The sequence below is a fragment of the Dreissena polymorpha genome, chromosome 9 (assembly GCF_020536995.1).
Source record: "Dreissena polymorpha isolate Duluth1 chromosome 9, UMN_Dpol_1.0, whole genome shotgun sequence".
In the NCBI taxonomy this organism is placed as follows: domain Eukaryota; kingdom Metazoa; phylum Mollusca; class Bivalvia; order Myida; family Dreissenidae; genus Dreissena; species Dreissena polymorpha.
Genome location: NC_068363.1, coordinates 68,001,189 through 68,022,986, shown reverse-complemented (window position 1 = coordinate 68,022,986; position 21,798 = coordinate 68,001,189). Strand labels below are relative to the sequence as shown.

The 21,798-nt window shown below is 37.2% G+C and overlaps 1 protein-coding gene across 2 annotated transcripts in view; it reads left to right on the top strand.

The window, feature by feature from the left end:
• The window catches only part of LOC127845669 (chromodomain Y-like protein), a 43,265-nt gene that overhangs the window by 7,889 nt on the left and 13,578 nt on the right, over positions 1-21,798 (top strand). For both annotated transcript variants that reach the window (XM_052376718.1, XM_052376719.1), the window contains exons 2-5: positions 13,770-15,081; positions 17,896-18,068; positions 20,105-20,326; positions 20,861-21,024. In XM_052376718.1, the coding sequence (XP_052232678.1) occupies positions 13,770-15,081; positions 17,896-18,068; positions 20,105-20,326; positions 20,861-21,024 (1,871 nt within the window). The remainder of the gene's footprint in view (positions 1-13,769; positions 15,082-17,895; positions 18,069-20,104; positions 20,327-20,860; positions 21,025-21,798) is intronic.

Genomic DNA, 21,798 nt, shown 5'->3' with positions numbered 1-21,798 from the left:
TTATCTTGTTCTCTTAGTTATCATGGACAAAAGCATTTTCGTTGTATTTGCCGCAACGTGCAAGTCGGCATAAACAAATTACTTGTACACAAAAAACGGTGACGAAGTGCGTGTGAGCGCATGCGTATGAAATTTTAAAACAGGAGTCCACGGACTCCTTACTTGAAAAAAGTATGAGTCCAAAAGGCAAAAATAGGAGTCCCAATAAATATTGCACTCGTCTTCAAATCGTCAGCAAAAAATCAATTTAAATAAAAAATGAATATAAAATAATTAATAATATAATTGTTGGTTTCATTATTAAAAACCTAAATACAAAATATACATTACATGTAAGAATCCCACTCATTATGTTTTTTTTACTGTTAGTTAAATCAAAAATCGTATAGAAACAAAATAAACAGCTCTTATAAAGACAAGTGTAAATTCTTCTTGGAACTAATTTAAACAGATCTTTTTAAGTATTTTAGATACTGTTGCACCTGTAAAGGAAGTTCGTTTAAAATCTAAGTCTGAGCCATGGCTAAATTCAGAAATCTTAGAGGATGGTACCTACTGACCCAAAGGACCACCAGCTTTCAGAAATAACTGGTCCTTCAAGATTTCAAGTGGTCTTACAATTTCTCTGTTATTTTGCCTAAATTTCAACTTACTTTCCGGACTATCCACAATGTATTGTGCATTTATAAAAATAAAACTATTATATACTATCTACTAAACTATCTCAATATCCCTTTCATATTTTTGCTGAACTTCAAGCTTCTCTTCATTAGTTTTTGGTTTTTGAGGCGTAGGTTCAACCACCCCCGGAATGAAATTTCACATCGCGAAAACATGTTATCTTGAAAATACGCACGTTTACTGTCCCGCAATATCAAAACATTATTCGGTGCCCTCCAGTATAAATTCTTACTGTAAACAAAGTATATTCTGATGGTATTAAGATCGATAAAATGCTGATTATTGCTGCTTTTTCAACATAATAAATACCATTTTGTTCATTTCTCGATCCGAACTATTAGAATTTTATGTTAATTAGTGTATCGATCACAGCGAAGTCAGGAGACATTTTCGGGTGACATTTGCTGATTGCAAATCGATTTTTTTATGCGACAACAGGTTTTTGTCTCCCGGCATCTAGAAATATTGAAATTTCCAATATGTTGCTATTTTTATCCCGGTCTCCAGTCGGCCCATAAAATAATGATGAAATTATCGGTTTATTATGAACATATAAAGTTGTTTTATTGATGAAAACGGCTTTCCACCAGTATATCACAATAAGCTGGCCAGGATTTTTAACTGGTCAGACGGATCAACCAAATTTCTAGTTTCACTGGTCCTCCCTATTTTTTACTGACCCCGGGTCAACGGACCACTGTAAGTGTTGAGCCCTGAAATTAAGTCACGTGATTCTTACCTACATAAATTAAAAAAGTTTGGTAACAGGGATGACTATAAGCAATTTTTATACGCCCGTCTATGACGGGACGTATTATGGTATACCCCGCGTCCGTCTGTCCGTCCGTCTGTTAATGTCGTACGCTACGTCAAATATCCTTTGACAGATTTTCTTCAAATTTTAACACAATCTTAATATTGATAAACCCTGATCCCCTTTCGTTTTTGACGGAATTCTGAATTGTCGTTCCAGAGTTATGGGACTTTGTTCGTCAAAATTTCGTGATTTCATTGAATGTCCTACTGTAGCTCAAATATCCTTCGATGGATTTTTTTCAAATTTCAACACAATCTTAATATTGATAAACCCTGATCCCCTTTCGTTTTTGACGGAATTCTGAATTGTCGTTCCAGAGTTATGGGACTTTGTTCGTCAAAATTTCGTGATTTCATTGAATGTCCTACTGTAGCTCAAATATCCTTCGATGGATTTTTTTCAAATTTCAACACAATCTTAATATTGATAAACCCTGATCCCCTTTCGTTTTTGACGGAATTCTGAATTGTCGTTCCAGAGTTATGGGACTTTGTTCGTCAAAATTTCGTGATTTCATTGAATGTCCTACTGTACCTCAAATATCCTTCGATGGATTTTTTTTAATTTTTTTTTAGTATCCCTGAAAAATTGAACAAGGTGAGCTTTTTTCTATTCCGATTGTACACTACCACTTACCCATCTACATTTCTCTTTTATTATTGGTCAAAATATCTATAACAGGTTTACTTCAACTCCATATCCTCTAAAGAAATGCATACATATACTCAAAAAAAGATATGGTATGAATGTCAAGGAGACGGCGCTCCATGCTCATGTACTTATAAAATAAACCATGTATTCAAATACAAATAAACTGAAGTAAAAAAATGATTCAAAGGGTTATTTATTACCTTACTACTTCATTGGCGAACGACGGGCGTATCATGCGCTCATGGCGCAGCTGTTTATTGAAATACACAAAATCCAGATCTCTCGTCATAAAGAAAGGACAGGCAACAGAGTGGTTCAAACTCTACGTACAGAACGAAGAGATTCCTTCTATAGTGACAAGTCCAATTAAATGCCTGGGCAAGTGGTTTGATTCAAGCCTACAAGATCGCCACAATGTCGAGAAGTTAGAGGAACAGGTAGAGGAGGGTCTCAAGAAGATAGACCGCTGCGGACTACCCAGCAAGTTCAAAGCTTGGCTCTACAAGCACGCACTGCTCCCAAGACTAATCTTGCCGTTGATGCTTAATGAGGTACCCAGCACAACAGTGGAAGCCCTGGAGAGAACCACTAGTCGACACCTCAGGAAGTGGCTTGGAGTTCCACCCAGCTTTACCAGTATTGGACTCCACGGGAGGAGCAACAAGTTACAGCTCCCGCTATCTTCACTGGTAGAAGAGTTCAAGACAGCAAAAGCAAGACTTGTATTGACCTTGTAGTGTTTTTCCCAGGAGGGCAAAGGGGCATGGCGCATTACTTTCAAAAAGGGCATTTTAGCGCGCAGTTTAGGCAAAAAAGGGCAAAAACGTTCCCTGAATACCTGAATTACGGGGCAACATGTAATCGCATCTGAAGCAGTTGTGGAAAAAATAACTAATAAACAAGCACATTTAATGGTAATTGATGTATTTACTTACTATGATTTATATTAATGTATTTACCTTGCAATGTACATTTAAGTTTTATGCTGTTTCAATAAACTGTACAGCACGACAAACATAATAAAGCAATATATGCATATGAATCTGATTATAAAAAGATCCACTAACATATAAATGAAACCATGTTTGTCTTATCCCATTTTCTAACAATAATCTTGCCAGATGTTTAAAATAACATTGCGAGTAAATTGATTGCTAACAATATGCAAACACTTGTTTCCGTGACATACATCCACCAAGTAGATTACAAATAAATAAATAATGTTGTTGCTATCTGAAACATTTTTATGCATCGTTGATTATCACAGACATTTTATTTATTTTTTCTTAATGTATAATCTCCATTGTTAATTCGATCGTTTACGACGTTATTTGCCATTTTTGCCGAGTCGCAATTTAATTCTGTATAGTCAGCCATGTTGTTCAAATGTCAAATGATGTAAGCGACAGGTGCGCATAGCAACGTTAAATCGTATACGCGATTCGCATTTTTAACCAGGTTTTTCGAAGGAAAAAACTGGTTATTAGATTGGCGAATGCGGGCGGGCTGGCGGGCTGGCTGGCTGGCGGGCTGGCGGAACAAGCTTGTCCGGGCCATAACTATGTCGTTCATTGTCAGATTTTAAAATCATTTGGCACATTTGTTCACCATCATTGGACGTTGTGTCGCGCGAAATAATTACGTCGATATCTCCAAGGTCAAGGTCACACTTTGAGTTCAAAGGTCAAAAATGGCCATAAATGAGCTTGTCCTGGCCATAACTATGTCATTCATTGTGAGATTTTAAAATCATTTAGCACATTTGTTCACCATCATGGGACGGTGTATCGCACGAAAGAATCACGTCAATATCTCCAATGTCAAGGTCGCCATGACTAAAAATAGATTTAAAAAAAAAAAACTTACAAAGGGGGTTAATTTTGTTTGTTCATTTCAAAAGTTCAGTTTGAGTTTTCTCCCTTTATCAGATTTTTTTTCACAATGAAAACCTGGTTTTGTGACAATTTTGTCCCTTGTGTTAAATTAGTATACGTCTCAGTAATTAGTTCAATAATTAGATCTAATTATCTTAAAGACGAAAGCGATAAAGAATAAATTTGTTTGTGTTTTTAAATGTTATTATGCGTAAACATATATGTTTTGATATAACTGAATAATGCATGCAATGCACAATTGCCACGAGAAAAACATCGAGTTTTTCTTCAAAAGTCTCCGAAGTAAAGATTTTATCGTGGAGGAGTACACATTGCCGACCAAAAAGTGCGCTTGGTATAACATAGCCTCTGGCATTATCGATTGATACTGACACAGGGTTTATTCATGCATGACTTATTCACAGCTTTGGAGCAGTCTACCTATAAATCGAGCACTGTTATATATTTAATCTGCTCAAATAATATAGGCGATTAGACGTTGACGCCTCTCGAGTAAATTAAGCACAGTCCGAGCGTCACAGACAATCAAGGACGCTGATTTTGCAGACCAAGTTAGATCATAAGGCAATAAAGATGTTATCGATGAGGGCGCGTGGCAAAATTTGGCTTTGAAAAGAAGGGCGCGTGGCGAAATTTGCCTTTGAAAAGGGCAGCGTGGCGATCCGGGAGGGCGGCGTGGCTTTTCGCCACGCTAAAATGGCCTGGGAAAAACACTACCTTGAGGGACTCTCCGGATGAGCTCATCCGGGAGGCAGAGATCCAAACCCGAACGAGCAGGTAATGGTCAGCGACAGAGTCTGTGAGCCAGGCAGAGAACGCGCTCAAGCACAAAGATATTGTCGGAGTGACTGCTGTTGGACGTGAAGGAATTGGTGCGAGAAAGGTGGTACTGTGGAGCCGATCAGACCAGAAAGAGAGGCGTGCGATGATCCAGTCTGAGGTCAGGAGAGCAGAAGAAAATGCCAGAAAAGCAAGGGCTGTAGAAATGGGAGCGCGGGGAGCATGTACCACATGGGAAACCGCAGACAGGAAGTTGCCCTTGGGAGACATCTGGAAGTATGAGCCTTTTGGGTTTTCCTTTCTTTTCAGGTCTGTCTTTGACCTACTCCTATCCCCAGCGAACTTGTGCCAATGGGGACTCGCAGAAGATCCAAAATGCAGCCTGTGTGACAGAGTAGGCACCCTAGAGCATGCCCTGTCATCTTGTACTACAGCACTGACACAGGGAAGATATAGATGGAGGCATGGCTTGGTCCTCAGAGAGTTGGCTTACTGGCTAGAGAAGGAACGAAAGAAGGAACGTGGTAATTACCCCTGCCATGGGCACATCGCTTTCGTCAAATCGGGTGAGACCATGAAGATACAGAAACCAACAAAAGCATCAATTCTTGATGGCACGAGAGACTGGAAGATGGAAGTTGAACTTGGTAGAAGGCTTGTTTTCCCAAACGTGGTTCAGACGACCCTACGACGAGATATTGTACTGTGGTCAGAGACAGGAAAGAAGCTCGTCACCATAGAGCTGACAGTACCATGGGAAGCAAAATGTGAAGAGGCTTACGAGCGGAAGAAGGCAAAGTACACAGAACTCATGGATCTGTGCAAGCAACAAGGCTGGCGTACTTGGCTATTTCCCGTGGAAGTTGGCGTTAGAGGGTTCTGTTCGCAGTCCGTGCACAGGCTGATGACAGCAGTAGGAACTACTGGCAGGGAGAGACAAGTGGCTATTCAGAGACTGAGCCAAGCAGCTGAACGGGCATCAAGCTGGCTGTGGCTGAGACGAGAGGAGAAGAGCTGGAGGCCATCAACCAACACGCAGTGACTGATCATCACTGTGGGCCCACCGCTATCAGAATATTCATGGAATTAAAATGGCCTAAACATTCTAAGACGGCGGCATCAATGCTGATGATGTTGGTAGAGGAGCAGTCTACAACCAAGCACAGATTGGTTAGACTGTATTCAAACAAATACTTAGTACAAAGAAACATAAAGTCTGCTAAGTCTAAATATTTCTCAACTAAATGTGAAATAGAAGATAATAAATATGAACTAAAGAAACTCTGGCAGTGTTTTGAAATCTCTTGGTTACAACAATACTAAAATAGATAGTCAAAATATTGTTTTATCTGTTACTTTAGATAATGGAATTTGTCATGATATTGTAAAAGTTTGTACCTATGTGAATGAATTTTTTACTAATATTGCCTCAGTTCTGGTACAAAAGGTGTTGGCGGTGTTGACTAATTATATAAAAAAAACAATTTTTGAGTGTTTTAAAGTTCTTCAAAGTAGTATTTTCATTGCTTTTTGGTAAAATGTGTTATTGTTTATTGAAAGATCTATGCATTAGGCTTAGCAACGTCTACATGCACAAGTTGGTGACTTGTATTATTTTATAATTTATGGCAATGTTACTAAACTGTCACTCTGATTGATGGCTGTTAGAAAAGAGACTATTTTGAAAACCTTGTTACTATTATTATATTTGGTTTTGATTTTTGGCATTTTTTATTAAAACACACTATTATACTATCCCAACTCTGTTCCAGCCCCCGTACTTATAAAAGCTTAAAGCTATAAGGCATTAATACACTCGATTGAAATTAAAATCAGCACTTTTGAATATTTAATCTTCTGAAGAGGGTATTTAAATATTTGGTACCTGTAATGATTTTGTTTGCAATATAATGATTTTTTATTCAAAATACCAATGCAAATTTTAAAATTAAGCATATATTTAATGCAAAAAAGTGTTTCCCTTTTATTCCATAACGAGGCTTTATAACAGCATCATGGAAAAACATATCTGTGTTTGGATTTGTCTTATGAACTTAAAAACACTGACGTCTGTCTGTGATGAATTTTAACTTGAAAAGTAGGCAGACAGTTCTTATTTCATGCACTCAATACTCTATATGGAGCTTTCAATTTCTTATCCTTTTCATAGACATTGTCAAGTTTGCTTAAAGTCTATGCCTAGTCTGAGATACCCATTTCATTCTTTGACATTGTGCTTGAATAACCTGCATTATCAATGCATTGAAAATGTAAAACAAAAAAGAACACAAACAACATGTGCTCTACTTGAGAACATTTATTTTGAAAATTTAGTCTGATGCCAAGGTTTTTTATGCCCCCGAAGGAGGGCATAATTATAGTGATCTGACTGTCCGTCTGTTTGTCCGTCACATTGCGCTTAGGTTTAAAAAAATGCTCATAACTTTTATGTCGCTTCAGATAGCAATTTCATATTTGGCATGCATGTGTATATGGACAAGGCCTTTCCATACGCACACACATTTTGACCCCTGTGACCTTGACCTTGAACTAAGGGTCCGTGTTCAGGTTTCGAAATCTGTGTTTAGGTTTCGAAAAAAGTTCATAACTTCTATCCAGCGTTTATAGGGGGCATAAGTCATCCTATGGTGACAGCTCTTGTTTACGTAGTTTTTTTGATAATTGTAAATGGAGGTTATTTTTATTTTCAGGAGGGCTTCACAAGGTATTATTGTTGTTGTTTGTGTATTTTTTGTCATGTACAAAAGCTATTACCGGTATGTTTGGAGCCACTCTCTGGAAAAACTGGTCTTAATGCATGTGTGCAAAGTATTGTCCCAAATAAGCCTGTGCAGTATGCGCACAATACTTAATGCACCTGCATTACGCACTGTTTTCCCAGTGACCAGCTCATTATAGTTGTTATCTCTAAAAGTAAAAAGCTGACACTAGTCTGTTAAATGGAACATAACCATTAGTTTTTCCTAAGATCAGGGTTTTTTTTAGAGAAAGGGGAAGACGCTGGACGCTGGGTGAAAGGGGAAAAAAAAGAGTGCGAAAGAGACATATTAGGGGAAAAAAATATAAATTGTTCATTTCAATGTCTATAACTCATCAAAAAAGGCATGTCTTGTTCTTTTTGTTTTTAAACACATTTAACACGTATTAAAGTCAAAGTTCTTTACATAGTTGCAGGTGTAGATCTAATAATGGGAAATGTTTTCAACTATATTTCTGTACTGGGGCCAGGGGGGATGTCAATTTTGTGATTTCAATTTCATGATGAATGGGTTGACGATCTTGATCTGCTACAGTATTGGAAGGGAAAGGAGCGGCAGCTGCCGATTTTCTACTTTCACTTTCACAATGTTCGATGTTGATTACCTCAGAATCCTGCTGGGTTTTAACGGTTTTCGATGATTCTTTCTTAAAAAATGCCTCGATGCGTTCAGTATCTTCGTCCAAACGTTTTATTTTGTTTGTGTAAGAACGCCAATTGTGAGGCATTTTTTTCTGTTTTCACGTTTATATCTTGGCTTGCACATAGCCCGGATGAAAATTCGACTGGTTTCCGGTAATTAATTAACGAAACACCCTTCTCGCGCAAGACCGGTATCCAGTAAAATAGTCACATGATTATTACGATTAGTTGCCCAGTTTACATGATGTAATTTAAGAGCTATATTTACAATAACTGGGATTCCCAAATTTTTTGTGTTCGTCTGGAGAGAGAGAGCGAGATCGTTGTTCATGGTGCAAATTGGATAATTGTCGAATGCCCAAAGGAAAAATAAACATTTCTTTGAGAGAAAATATTATATTTTGGTGAAAAATGATATTTTGGGTGGGGAAATTGTATTTTGAGGGGAAAAATTCTGGTAGGGGAAGACGCCGAATATCGGCGTCACTTTCTTAGTAAAAAAAAACCCTGAAGATATATGCACCAATCGTCCTGTGATCCACAACAACTATGGCAAAGTGCTCTAAAATAATAAAATTTTAAGAACAGACTGTCAAAGATTAAAGGCATCATAATTAAGGCTGCTCAAAACCGAATTGTTCAACAAATTCTAATGAAGGCAAAGTTTGAAGTTTGAGTAGAACTGCCCTATACTCACCTAGAATCTGGGTTCAATGTTTGTCAGCTTTTTTATGGTGTCTAAAACTGTGTTTATGGTCTGGTAAATAATATTTCATTCCTTGACACCTTTGTATGTTTTCAGATTTAATATCAGCGATTTTTTCCCTTCTTTATAAAGTACCCGTAAAAGATACTTTCCCAATGGAAGAAAAACTACAAAATTCCCAATCGCTGTCTAAAAATCTCCGAAAAAAGAAGGCTAAGTACGTCACTTTTGTTCCTAAAGTACATTATCTGCAAGTTCGCCAAAAAAATGAGCACTTACACTGAACATTTCAAGCCAAAATGGTTGTAAATCAATATTTGAGTTGATTTTTGCTTTTGATACCAAGCAATTAAGAAAACTATTATTCCCAATTCACGATGCGAATTTTCCCAATTTCAGTTTTGTTCGTGCTAATTTTCCCAATTGTTATGGTACAGGTACTTTTCCCAATAGGGGAGAAAAAAATCGCTGAATATTGTATTATTATCTTTCTGGAGGTCTGTAATTTATGCTGGCATTTTACTGCAGTAAATTAAGCAACTTAAGATGAAATAGCCTTAAAGATATTGTAAAATCAACATCTCTTATTTGGTGTTTACTTGTTTCCAAGAACTAGATGCTGTATTAAATTTGTATTTGACAGAATAATGATAAATACACTTTTAAGAGGCAAATAATTTGTATGTGCAAAGTAAACTTAAGATTTTATTGATCCCAAAGCTGCATGTTTAGAACAAAAGCATGCATATCATCCAAAGTTTACCTGATAAACCAGCATGTTAAATGAACGGTGTCTGTACCAATGTGAACAACCAATAATTTTTGTGTTAGTTGGTAATGCATCATTTTTGTTTGCCAATGTATTTGGGAATATGTCAAAATTTCAATGTTGTTTCTTGTTTTAGCTTACCTTAGCGCATGAGTGCAGTGTGCGTCTATCAATTTTTTACTTGTTAAACTGAATATGGGTCACATGTTTCAAATAACTGTCACCAGGTAAAACCTTAGGAAACCTTGTTACCTCTCAAGAGGCCAAATGTATGACTCAATCTTGACAAAACGTATCTTCACCCCAGGAAACCCGATACCTTGCGAGTCGTGTAATACCATAGGGGACTGTGGTGTGCAATTCGGCACGAACATAAATAGGGTAAGTAAATTGGAAAAATTAAATTTTTAAAAGTCCAATTTGAAACAACTGTGTATTAACATTGATAACAAAGGTATTGGCCGACATGTAGAAAAAATCCTGACAAATTTTCTTAAAAAATGAGCGAAATGTGGCTCCCTGAAGTAGAAGATCGGGCAAAACGGACCATGTTCAGGCATTTAGGGGAGAAAAAACTGCTTTAATTTGCAAGCCACTGCAATAATTAAAGGATTTATACAAACTTTCACATGTCTGCAATAACCTCTCAGCAGGGTTTCTCCAGAAAACTATTTATTGTGGAGAAATTTGCGTTTTTAATGACCATGTTGGGAAAACATGGATACCATCTGGTGAAGACCAGGAAACCATATGTGTGCAGTGACTTCATAATTCTTTTTTGTGACAAAAAACCTAATTTTCAGCCATTTTAATGCAATTTCTTTGCTTTGTAGTGGCCTGTAGTAAGCGTATGTGGGCACATATGCATACAAATGTACTTTTAATGCTTTTTAATACATTCAATGATATTATTTGGCTCTCATCCAACATCATTTCAGAAACTTGATTCCTTTGTCTAATATATAATGTGGTTATTCAATGTCCACTTTAGACATGTAAAGATGATAGTTTTATCTTAATAACTAACTCGTTTGCCAGTTTGTGCTAAAATTACATTGTATCACAATGCTAGTGTTGCCCCCCCCCCCCCCCCCCCCCCCCCCCCCCCCCCCCACAGGTCACACATTATTAAACCGCCACAAAGTCTGTTTCGGGGGCTATATAGGAATCAGTTTGTCCCGACCGTCCTTGTTCCAGTATGTTACGTCCGTCCCCGATTTTTTGTCCAGTTTGTGCGCCCGATTTATTTTCATGAAATACATTTTGAACAAATGAACATACAACCTTCAAACTTCATATGTTGATGAAACCTTATTAGCTTTATATATACACCCGCCGTCTTTTAGGTCACTAGGTCATAGGTCAAGGTCACTATGATCTCTTACAGAAAACTTTATCATAGACTGTATAATGGAAGTGCTTCCACCTACAGCCATTCATATATTGATGCACCTCTATGAGTTTTACAGGTCAAATCCAATGTCAGATTACAAGGTCAAATGTCAATGTCACTTCCACCTCTAATAGAAAACGTTAAACTAGTTGTTTGATAGACAATTCTTTCCAAGGACAGTCTGTGACGAATTTTATGTTACTTAAATACTCTTAACAGTAAAATCACAGAAAACTTATGGCAATCTAAACAAAATTAAGAGCAAGTTTAGCGACGTCATTTCAAATGAGTTTTCCTCATTATGACACTTGTCGAATAAGCACCAAAAGTCTCAGAACACGCCACATAAATATTATACAATTATAAACCCCATATACACTTATTAACACATCATTTTAATGTGCCTAACCAATTAATAAATGCGACAAAGCAGTCAAGTCTTTCTTTATATTTTCCAAAATAGTGTTGGTAAAAAGAAATAAAACTTCGAGACTGTTGAAAAGGCACTATTGATAATATATAAGGCATTAAAAGTACATCTGAATGCATATGTGCCCACATAAACTTACTGTATGCATCTACAAAGCAAAGAAATTGTAACAAAATGGCTGAAAAAGAATTATAAAGTCACTGCACACATAAGGTTTCCTGGTCTTCACCAGATGGTATCCATGTTTTCCCAACATGGTCATTAAAAACGCAAATTTCTCCACAATAAATAGTTTCCTGGAGAAACCCTGCTGAGAGGTTACTGGCAGACATGTGAAAGTTTATATAAATCCTTTAATTATTGCAGTGGCTTGCAAATTAAAGCAGTTATTTCTCCCCTAAATGCCTGAACATGGTCCGTTTTGCCCGATCTTCTACTTCAGGGAGCCACATTTCGCTCATTTTTTAAGAAAATTTGTCAGGATTTTTTTCTACATGTCGGCCAATACCTTTGTTATCAATGTTAATACACAGTTGTTTCAAATTGGTACTTTTAAAAATTTAATTTTTCCAATTTACTTACCCTATTTATGTTCGTGCCGAAATGCACACCACAGTCCCCTATGGTATTACACGACTCGCAAGGTATCGGGTTTCCTGGGGTGTCTTTGTGGCAATATCTAAGCTGCATTTGAATCTGGGTTATATACGTCAAAAACTAGTCTTCTTCAATTGATGTCTGTGAACTCAGATGAGTGCTTAGGGGCTCTCATGGCCCTTTTGTTAACAACTTATAATGTATGCATATGAGTCGTGGTACAGGCTAATCAGGGACGACACTTTCCGCTTTCATGACATTTTTCGTTTAAATGAAGTCTCTTCTTAGCACAAATCCAATTTAGTTGGAAAGTGTTGTTCCTGATTAGCCTGTGCGGACTGCACAGGCTAATCTGGGATAACAATACACACATGCATTAAGCCCAGTTTTCTCAGAACGCGACTCGTATGTGCAAAGTATAGTGTTCAGCCTCTTATCAGCTCTGTTTCTTCTTTCCATGTATAGGAATTTTAGTATTTTATTTTTGTAATTCGCTAGTTTTTGTTGCTGTTTGCAATACAGTTCTCAATTTAATTTTAAAAAGACACGTGTCCACTCAGTCTCCTCGGTATAGTCATTTTTGGAAAGTTATTAAAAAAATGCTTGATTAATGACAAAGTTTCAGCCCAGAGATGCTGTGTTATTGCCAAAATTTGACATTTGAACTATTAAGTGTCACCTTGACTTTTGATGAACGGAGACAAATGTTACTTGGCAACATGTTTTCTTAAGTTATAAATGCTTGCTGTTTAAAATCCATTAATATATATAGCAAAGATATTAAGTAGACCAGAATTTTATAGCTGTTCTTGGCCTTAATAAGATCTTTGACCTCGACCTCTAAGAGTGACCTTGACCTTTGAGGTAGGAAACAGATGTTACATGCAACTTGGGGTCTTATGATGGTTGAGGTTTTACGCATTGTTATTTAAACATCCATCAATATACCTGGTATGTCTATTTTATGGCTGAGACGGTAATTTTCACACAGAATCACAGACAGACATATTGACAGTGTTACTAATTTAACATATACTATAATATAAACTAAGAACCATTGCCTCATATGTTAAAATCTTTATGATATTAAAATGTCAGTCTTTTGACATTTAAAAAAAACACTTAAGTCTTGATAATGTAACATGAAATAAAATTATCGTTTTGTATATTCAGGGCTCCCAGCCAACCTGGAAATCAGGGAAAACTTAATTGGAAAAAGACTTTCACTTTTTCCAGTCAGGGAAATGTCAGGGTATTTTGGAAAAGTTCTTGAAATCAGGGAAAAATCATTGTAAAATGTACTATTAGTAAATACCTACTTCTTTCTCTTTTTCTTTCTATGTTTATAGAGCAGCTGTGATTCCAGTTCAAGATGAGAGTGTCTAAAACAAGAAATAGGTCGAAATAATGATCCTGGAATTTTTATTTTCCATCAGGGAAAAGTCGGGGAAAAATCATCGAATTTTGTTCATACAAAAAGCTTGGAACCCTGATATTATTTTGATGATTGGACTCAAGGAACTTGTATTGACTGTAATAGACATGCAGAATGTGTTCTCTTACACATAGCTGTTATTGTTATTTTTGTATGTATAAGTTGCTGTAGCTATACAATCTTATTAATTTCAGGTAGAAAAGTTACTTGAAAGAAGGATAAATGCAGAATCTGGAGGAATAGAATATTTGGTTCGATGGCGAGGTTTCACATCCGAATGGGATACCTGGGAACCAAATGAAAACCTACACAGTTGTGCAAGTAAAATTAAGACCTTTGAGAAAAATAGAATGAAGAAAAGATTGGCCACAGAACACAAAGCTAAGAAGTTGATCCGAAAAAGTAAACTTGTTAAAGCAAAGAAAAATGTGAAAGCGAACAAAAATGTGTTGATAAAAAACAATAGTCCAACAACGCTGAAGTCATTAACCCCCAAACAAATGGTTGGAGGTGCAAGTTTAAGCCTAGAAGATGTGTTTATAGCGGTACTTGGGACTGCAAGCTCGGAGGGGCTTACACCAGAAAGCATGAAACAGGCTTCAGTACCTAACAGTTTACATAAACGGTCTTTAAAAGTTCAACACACCATGAGCGAACCAAAGAAGCTGAAGTTAAGTTCACCCAAAAGTAATAGTTCTGATACTCAAAATGAAAAATTGGAGACAATCTTAAGCAAAAAATTGGAAGTTTTAGTACAAAAATCTAGTCCAAAAACAAAGTCTTTTGGGTTAAGTTCAGGGAATAAAGTTGAGTCTAAACCTGCAATAAAAAGTGCATTTAGCGCCGTTGTTAAAGCTGATAAAAATGCCAAGCATAGTAAAACTGCAGGTATTGACAATGGGATTGAAACCACTGTCACCAATGAACTTGAAAAGAAAAAGGTCTGGCAACAGGTTGATGATGAAATTTCATTTTCTAGTGAAGATGACTTAAAACTGTCAGACTTAGCACACAAAACGGAACAACTAAAACCTGCAAAGGAATTGAAGAACAAATCAAGTGTGACTTTCAGCAAAGCACCTTTATCAGGGAAAGATCACAAGAAGTATATGAATAATTCCGTCAGTGAAGAATCACCTATAGCAATAAACCATCAAACATCAAGCACCAAGAAAACTGTTAAATCTCAAAAACAAGGGTTACCAAAGAAAACAAAAAAAGCACTTGAAGTTGCCGCCGAGTCGTCTGATGACGATAGTGACATTCTTTATTACCTTCCAGAAGAGTCAGGAAATTGTAGCCAAAATATAAATCAAAGCAAATCTTTGACAGAAAATGAGAAAAAAACTGAGCAAAATTTTAATTCAGATCATTGTGCAAATGTTAGGAAAGAAAAATCACAGGGATTTTCTAGTGGCAATGGTCGTAGTAAGTTAACTAGTCCAAAGAAGATGAAAATTCGCCTATTGGACTCTAAAATGCCTCCATTTAGTCCCGAAACAAAAGGTAAACAGTAAAAAGAAATTTTTCTGTAAATCTAATTAGTTAAGAAGTATTTATATGGAAGTTGTCTTACAGAAACAACATTAGGTATTGGTGACCTATTGTGTGAACTGGTCATCCATCTGATCTTATCTTGGCATTTTGTCATGTGTTTGATTTTACAGACTTTACCAGTAACCTCATAGGCATGTTTTTATGTCCCCCACTATAGTAGTGGGGGACATATTGTTTTTGCCCTGTCCGTTGGTCTGTTGGTTGGTTGGTTGGTTGGTTTGCGCCAACTTTAACATTTGCAATAACTTTTGCAATATTGAAGATAGGAACTTGATATTTGGCATGCATATGTATCTCATGGAGCTGCACATTTTGAGTGGTGAAAGGTCAAGGTCAAGGTCATCCTTCAAGGTCAAAGGTCAAATATATGGGTCAAAATCGCTCATTTTATGAATACTTTTGCAATATTGAAGATAGCAACTTGATATTTGGCATGCATGTGTATCTTATAGAGCTGCACATTTTGAGTGGTGAAAGGTCAAGGTCATCATTCAAGGTCAGAGGTCAAATATATGTGGCCAAAATCGCTAATTTTATAAATACTTTTGCAATATTGAAGATAGCAACTTGATATTTGGCATGCATGTGCATCTCATGGAGCTGCACATTTTGAGTGATGAAAGGTCAAGGTCAAGGTCATCCTTCAAGGTCAGAGGTCAAATATATGTGGCCCAAATCGCTTATTTTATGAATACTTTTGCAATATTGAAGATAGCAACTTGATATTTGGCATGCATGTGTATCTCATGGAGCTGCACATTTTGAGTGGTGAAAGGTCAAGGTCATCCTTCACAAGTTCAAGGTCATCCTTCATTGTCAAACATCATATAGGGGGACATTGTTTCCCCTTATAATCATGGTATTAAGTGTTATCAATCAACTTGTTCTCTAAAGAATGCCTTTAGTAATGTATAATGTTCCCATTCAAACCCTGAACAAAACACTTTGAGACTATTCTATATCGCAATACCAATAAGGATAATATCATCACAAAAAGGGAGACAATTGACATATTTTCATTTCATTAGCACATATGAAAATATTGACTCCCTGTTCTTTCATTAGAAAAAATCTCATACTTTGAACAACGAAATATGAAATAAATATAAAAATCCCCAATTGTGAGAAAGTTTTTCATTTTGCAAGTGAAAAAAAATCAACTTGCTAAAAAATGCAAGTGCCTTAATAGGTTAAATTCGGTCCCTGCATATAGTCATATATTGTCGCTGTCGTTCTCAAACTTCATAGCTACAAAATGCCAACTTTTCAGGAGAGAGAAAAAACGGCCCCTTTTTTTTTTAGGGAACCTCGTAGTTGCAAATAATTTTTTTTATAACGGTTTTGTCAAATTTGTCCAAACGAAACGACGTACCTTTACCGTAGGTTTCCACGTATAGCGCGCACCCGTGTATAGCGCGCAGGCTGTTTTTTAAATGCAAAAATGGAGAAAAAAAATATTTAAAGACAATAAAACCACCTAATCGGACTGAAAATGGCCGCCATTTTACTATTGCACAATCCAATAATCAGGGGCATTGGAAAGCTTAATTAAGCATTCAAAATAGGAAGCGTCATTATGATTAGGAGCATGGGTTGCATAGCCTTATACTTTTTTTTACAATTTTGTAATTTTCTAGCAAAAGATTAACAGTCCATGTGCATTTCGTGAAAACGTGAGAAAATAAGAATAGTGTACATTGTGTGATTTTTCCTCGGGGAAAGCATGGGCATTACCGGTAAATTTGAATGTGGCATGGGAGACGGGGATACAGTTGTTGAGGTACACCACTGTTCAACATTCAATATTTATACACACAAAATGCATTTGCATATCTTCACGTTCTCAAGTGTCAATTAGTGTCTCAAATGTCAATTAGCGTCTTAACAAGTCGTGGCACATATTACTCAATAACATCTGCCAATTACGAGGTGAAAAATGACCCCCTTTCACACCTACCGTACATGCAAAAAAGAATTCGTTCGCACCTACCCTTGCCTGCTCTCCGGAATGTCGACAACAATCCCCATCGGAATTCATCAATTAAGAAGTGTAAACACAAACAAAGAAATGTCCGCAAGTTTATTCAAACATATTTATTTTTTACCAAAACTTCTTCTACCGCATTCATATCTACCAGTTGTTTCGACAATGGCCCCTCAGTCTGTACGATTATAGGGTGGTAGTTTTCTGGAAAAAAACATGGCGGCTATTTTGATTATTTACGATTACACAACATATTTTTTACCAATCTAGCAGCCAGGATGGCGTTGTATCAATGTATAGCGCGCACCAGCTTTTTAATTTGAATTTTGGAGGTAAAACACTGCGCGCTATACGTGGAAACCTACGGGTAGGTGAAATGGCGTTGCTACGACTTTTCGCCAGGAAAAAAGCCAACAATCATTCTACAACATTTCGTCACGTCATGCGGCTTTTTCAAGGGCTCTGATTGGCGTAGAGCTACGAGATATAACACAAAACACGCACCAGACTTCATATTTTCGGAAAAGACGAACAAAATATTTTGAAAAGTTTGGAGCTACGAGGTTTGAGAACGACAGCGACGATATAATAGACACATTAATAATTTTGCTTTTTAAATTTTGAAATTTAGTAAGGTTAACAGAAAGTAAATAAATGTTACATACCGGTACATGTAGGTGCCTAAATAATGCTATAATCTTATGTTATATAACAAGTGCAAAAACTAATCAATATGCAACATTAAATATATTGTAAAACATGCGCTGCTCATTTATTAGGCCGACCCATCTCCCCTACGCCAGTGTATACAACGATGAAGCACACAGGTGACTCTGGGTCCCAGTCCTTAATTGCTCGACCCCAGTGGTTAATGCCGGGGGACGATGGTGTCACGCCCACTCATGACCAGCAGGCCTGCCTGCCCATCAGTCCAGCTTCCATGTCATACAAGGTCAGTAGAACTTCAGTTTACATTTTTGTCATTTAAGTATATGGTGCTGGTACTGATTTCTTCAAAGTAGGAACTGCCTCTGGGCTCACAATGACCTTTGTAAATCTTCAATAGGTTGCACATATGAATTTTTTGCAAATTTATTTCACTAAAAAATAAAATTTTCAAAATTGGCTAGTTTTAAGCAAAAATTTGTTAAAGAAACTTCATTTTTAAAGAGGATGAGATGCAGGTAATGTGATACTTTCAATTATTACAAAGTAAATTTACTGTACATTCATCTGCAGCCATGGTTTTAAGGAATGGTCAAAACACTTGTGTTGAGTTTTTAAGTGGGACTTTTTGTCCTGTTTTTGACCTTGTTTTTTTTTTTAGCTCACCTGAGCACATGCTCATGGTGAGCTATTGTGATCACCTTTTGTCCGTAGTGCGTTGTGTGTCGTCAACATTTACCTTGTTAACACTGTAGAGGCCACATTTATTGTCCAATCTTCATGAAACTTACTCAGAACATGTGTCCCAATAATAAAAATGGCTCCGGTTGATTGAAAAAGATGGCCGCCAGGGTGCGTGGCAGTTTTATATATAGCAAACCTTGTTAACACTCTAGAAGTCACATTTATTGTCCGATCTTCATGAAACTTTGTCAGAACATGTGTCCCAATAATATCTTGGATGAGTTCGAAAATGGTTCTGGTTGGTTGAAAAACATGGCCGCCAGGGGGCGTAGAAGTTTTCCTTATATGGCTATAGTAAAACCTTGTTAACACTCTAGAAGTCACATTTTTAGTCCAATCTTCATAAAACTTTGTCAGAACATGTGTGCCAATAATATCTTGGACGAGTTCGAAAATGGTTCCGGTTGGTTGAAAAACATGGCCGCCAGGGGGCGTGGCAGTTTTCCTTATATGGCTATAGTAAAACCTTGTTAACACTCTAGAAGTCACATTTTTAGTCCAATCTTCATGAAACTTGGTCAAAACATGTGTCCCAATAATATCTTGGACGAGTTCGAACATGGTTCCAGTTGAATCATAAACATGGCCGCCATGGGGCGGGGCAGTTTTCCTTATATGGCTTTACTGTATGGTAAAACCTTGTTAACACTCTAGAAGTCACATTTGTGGTCCAATGCTCATGAAACTTGGTCAGAATATTTGAAATAATTATATCTGGGCTAAGTTCAAAAATGGTTGAGATCAGTTAAAAAACATGGCCGCAAGGGGACGTGGCATTTTTCCTTAAATGGCTATTTACTACAAAACCTTGTTAACACTCAAGAAGTCACATTTATTATCCAATCTTTATGAAACTTGATCTGAACATTTGTTCTAACAATAGCTTGAGTGAGTTTGAAAATGGTTATGGTTTGTTGAAAAACATGGCCGCCAGGGGGGGGGGGGGGGGGCAGTTGTCCTTATATGGCTTTAGTGAAAACTTGTTGACTCTATATAAGCCACATTTATTGGCCAATCTTCATGAAACTTGGTCAGAACATTAGTCCCAATTAAATTTCGCCAGAGATTGAAGCTGGGTCATATGAGCTGAAAAACAAGGTCACAAGGTCAAATATAAAAAAAACATGTTAAAAGTCACTATTTTGGTCCAAAATAATCTTCATGAATAAGCTTGCATTTTTTTCAGAATAGTCTAGTTCCTTTGGCTTTGAGGTGAGCGCCTTAGGGCCTGATGGCCCTCTTGTTTATTAAAATGGCTTATACAGGAAAAAAATAAAGCCAGGAATAAGACTATAAGACTCTAACCAGGAAATAACAATAAATCAGGGATTAAAATACCTTATGAAAAACAGAAGCTATTTTCAACGGTCAAATGAAATTTTCAATGCTAAAAATACTGAAGGCTAGATATTTTGTTTCTTAATATTTGTTGATTGGTCTACATAAGTTTCATGGTAACATTTGAATTAACGGGATGCAAGGCAGATAATTTTGAAGGAGTCAAAAGTGACATAATTGCAAAATGCTTGATTCATAAAGCAGGATTCTGATTTCATGGAAATCTGTGATAAATTCCAGGTGCTGTTAGAGAACCTCCCTCAACAATTGCATCCAAAGAAAAACGGCAAGGGTGGCCGGTTAAGGGAGGCTAGCGATGCCGAGGACATCGAACGTCGAGTCAGTATCCGGACCAGTGAATGTGCCTTCAAATTCAAGGAGATCCTCATCAAGAAGTGCCAGAAGTACTCCCAGATATGGCTTCACACTCACACCAAAATGAGAAATGCCTTGAACCCATTGGTAATTTAACTCTATTGTCTTTGGCGTTTTATTATATCCCCTCTCACTAACACATGTCAATAATAATAACAAATCTAAATTATTTTGCAGTATTAGATTAATTTTTTATGGACTTTCATAAGAACTTGTAATAAATTTTTATAAAGAATGAAGTATTTTCTATGTGTGGATTGAGCAATATGAGCACAGCGTTTTTCTCACCGCATGTGGAATTGTATAGGAATGGGATCGAAAGATCGGGGGCATATTGTTTTTGGCCTGTCTGTCTGTCATTCATTCATTCATTCATTGTGTGTGACTCAAAACTTTATACTTGGTTAAAGTTTTGCAATAACTTTTGCATTATTGAAGATAGCAACTTGATATTTGGCATGCATGTGTATCTCAAGGAGGTGCACGTTTTGAGTGGTGAAAGGTCAAGGTCATCCTTCAAGGTCAAAGGTCAAATATATGGCTTCAAAGCGGCACAATAGGGGGCATTGTGTTTCTAAAAAACACATCTCTTGTTTGCTATTACATTTGTGGTGCCTGCAGGTGATGCAGGAGATCATGGCCGCCCTGAGTGCAGCCAAGTATGACGACAGCACTGTGGTCATGCTCAGTGGCCTTGGTAACGTGTTCTGCTCAGGGATCGACCTTCACTACCTCACCACGGGCGACAGGAAGGTTGCAGCCAAGGAGATGGCAGACTCTCTCAGGTAGAGACACCCTTTTGTGTGTAGTTAACTTATATGTTTATGTTTATATGGGATACTTAAAATTGTATTATTATGCCACCATTCGAAGATGAGGTGGTATATTGTTTTGCACATGTTGGTCGGTCCGTCCGAAGGTCCGTCCACCAGATGGTTTCCGAATGATAACTCAAGAACGCTTAGGCCTAGGATCATGAAACTTCATAGGTACATTGATCATGACTGGCAGATGACCCCTAATGATTTTTAGGTCACTAGGTCAAAGGTCAAGGTCACAGTAACTCGAAATAGTAAAATGGTTTCCGGATGATAACTCAAGAATGCTTAGGCCTAGGATCATGAAACTTCATAGGTACATTGATCATGACTTGCAGATGACCCCTGTAGATTTTCAGGTTACTAGGTCAGAGGTCAAGGTCACAGTGACTCGAAATAGTACAATGGTTTCCGGATAATAACTCAAGAATGCTTACGCCTAGGAACATGAAACTTCATAGGAACATTGATCATGACTTGCAGATGACCCCTATTGATTTTCAGGTCACTAGGTCAAAGGTCAAGGTCACAGTGACTCGAAATAGTAAAATGGTTTCCGGATGATAACTCAAGAATGCTTACGCCTAGGATCATGAAACTTCATAGGAACATTGATCATGACTTGCAGATGACCCCTATTGATTTTCAGGTCACTGGGTCAAAGGTCAAGGTAACAGTGACAAAAAACGTATTCACACAATGGCTGCCACTACAACTGACAGCCCATATGGGGTACATGCA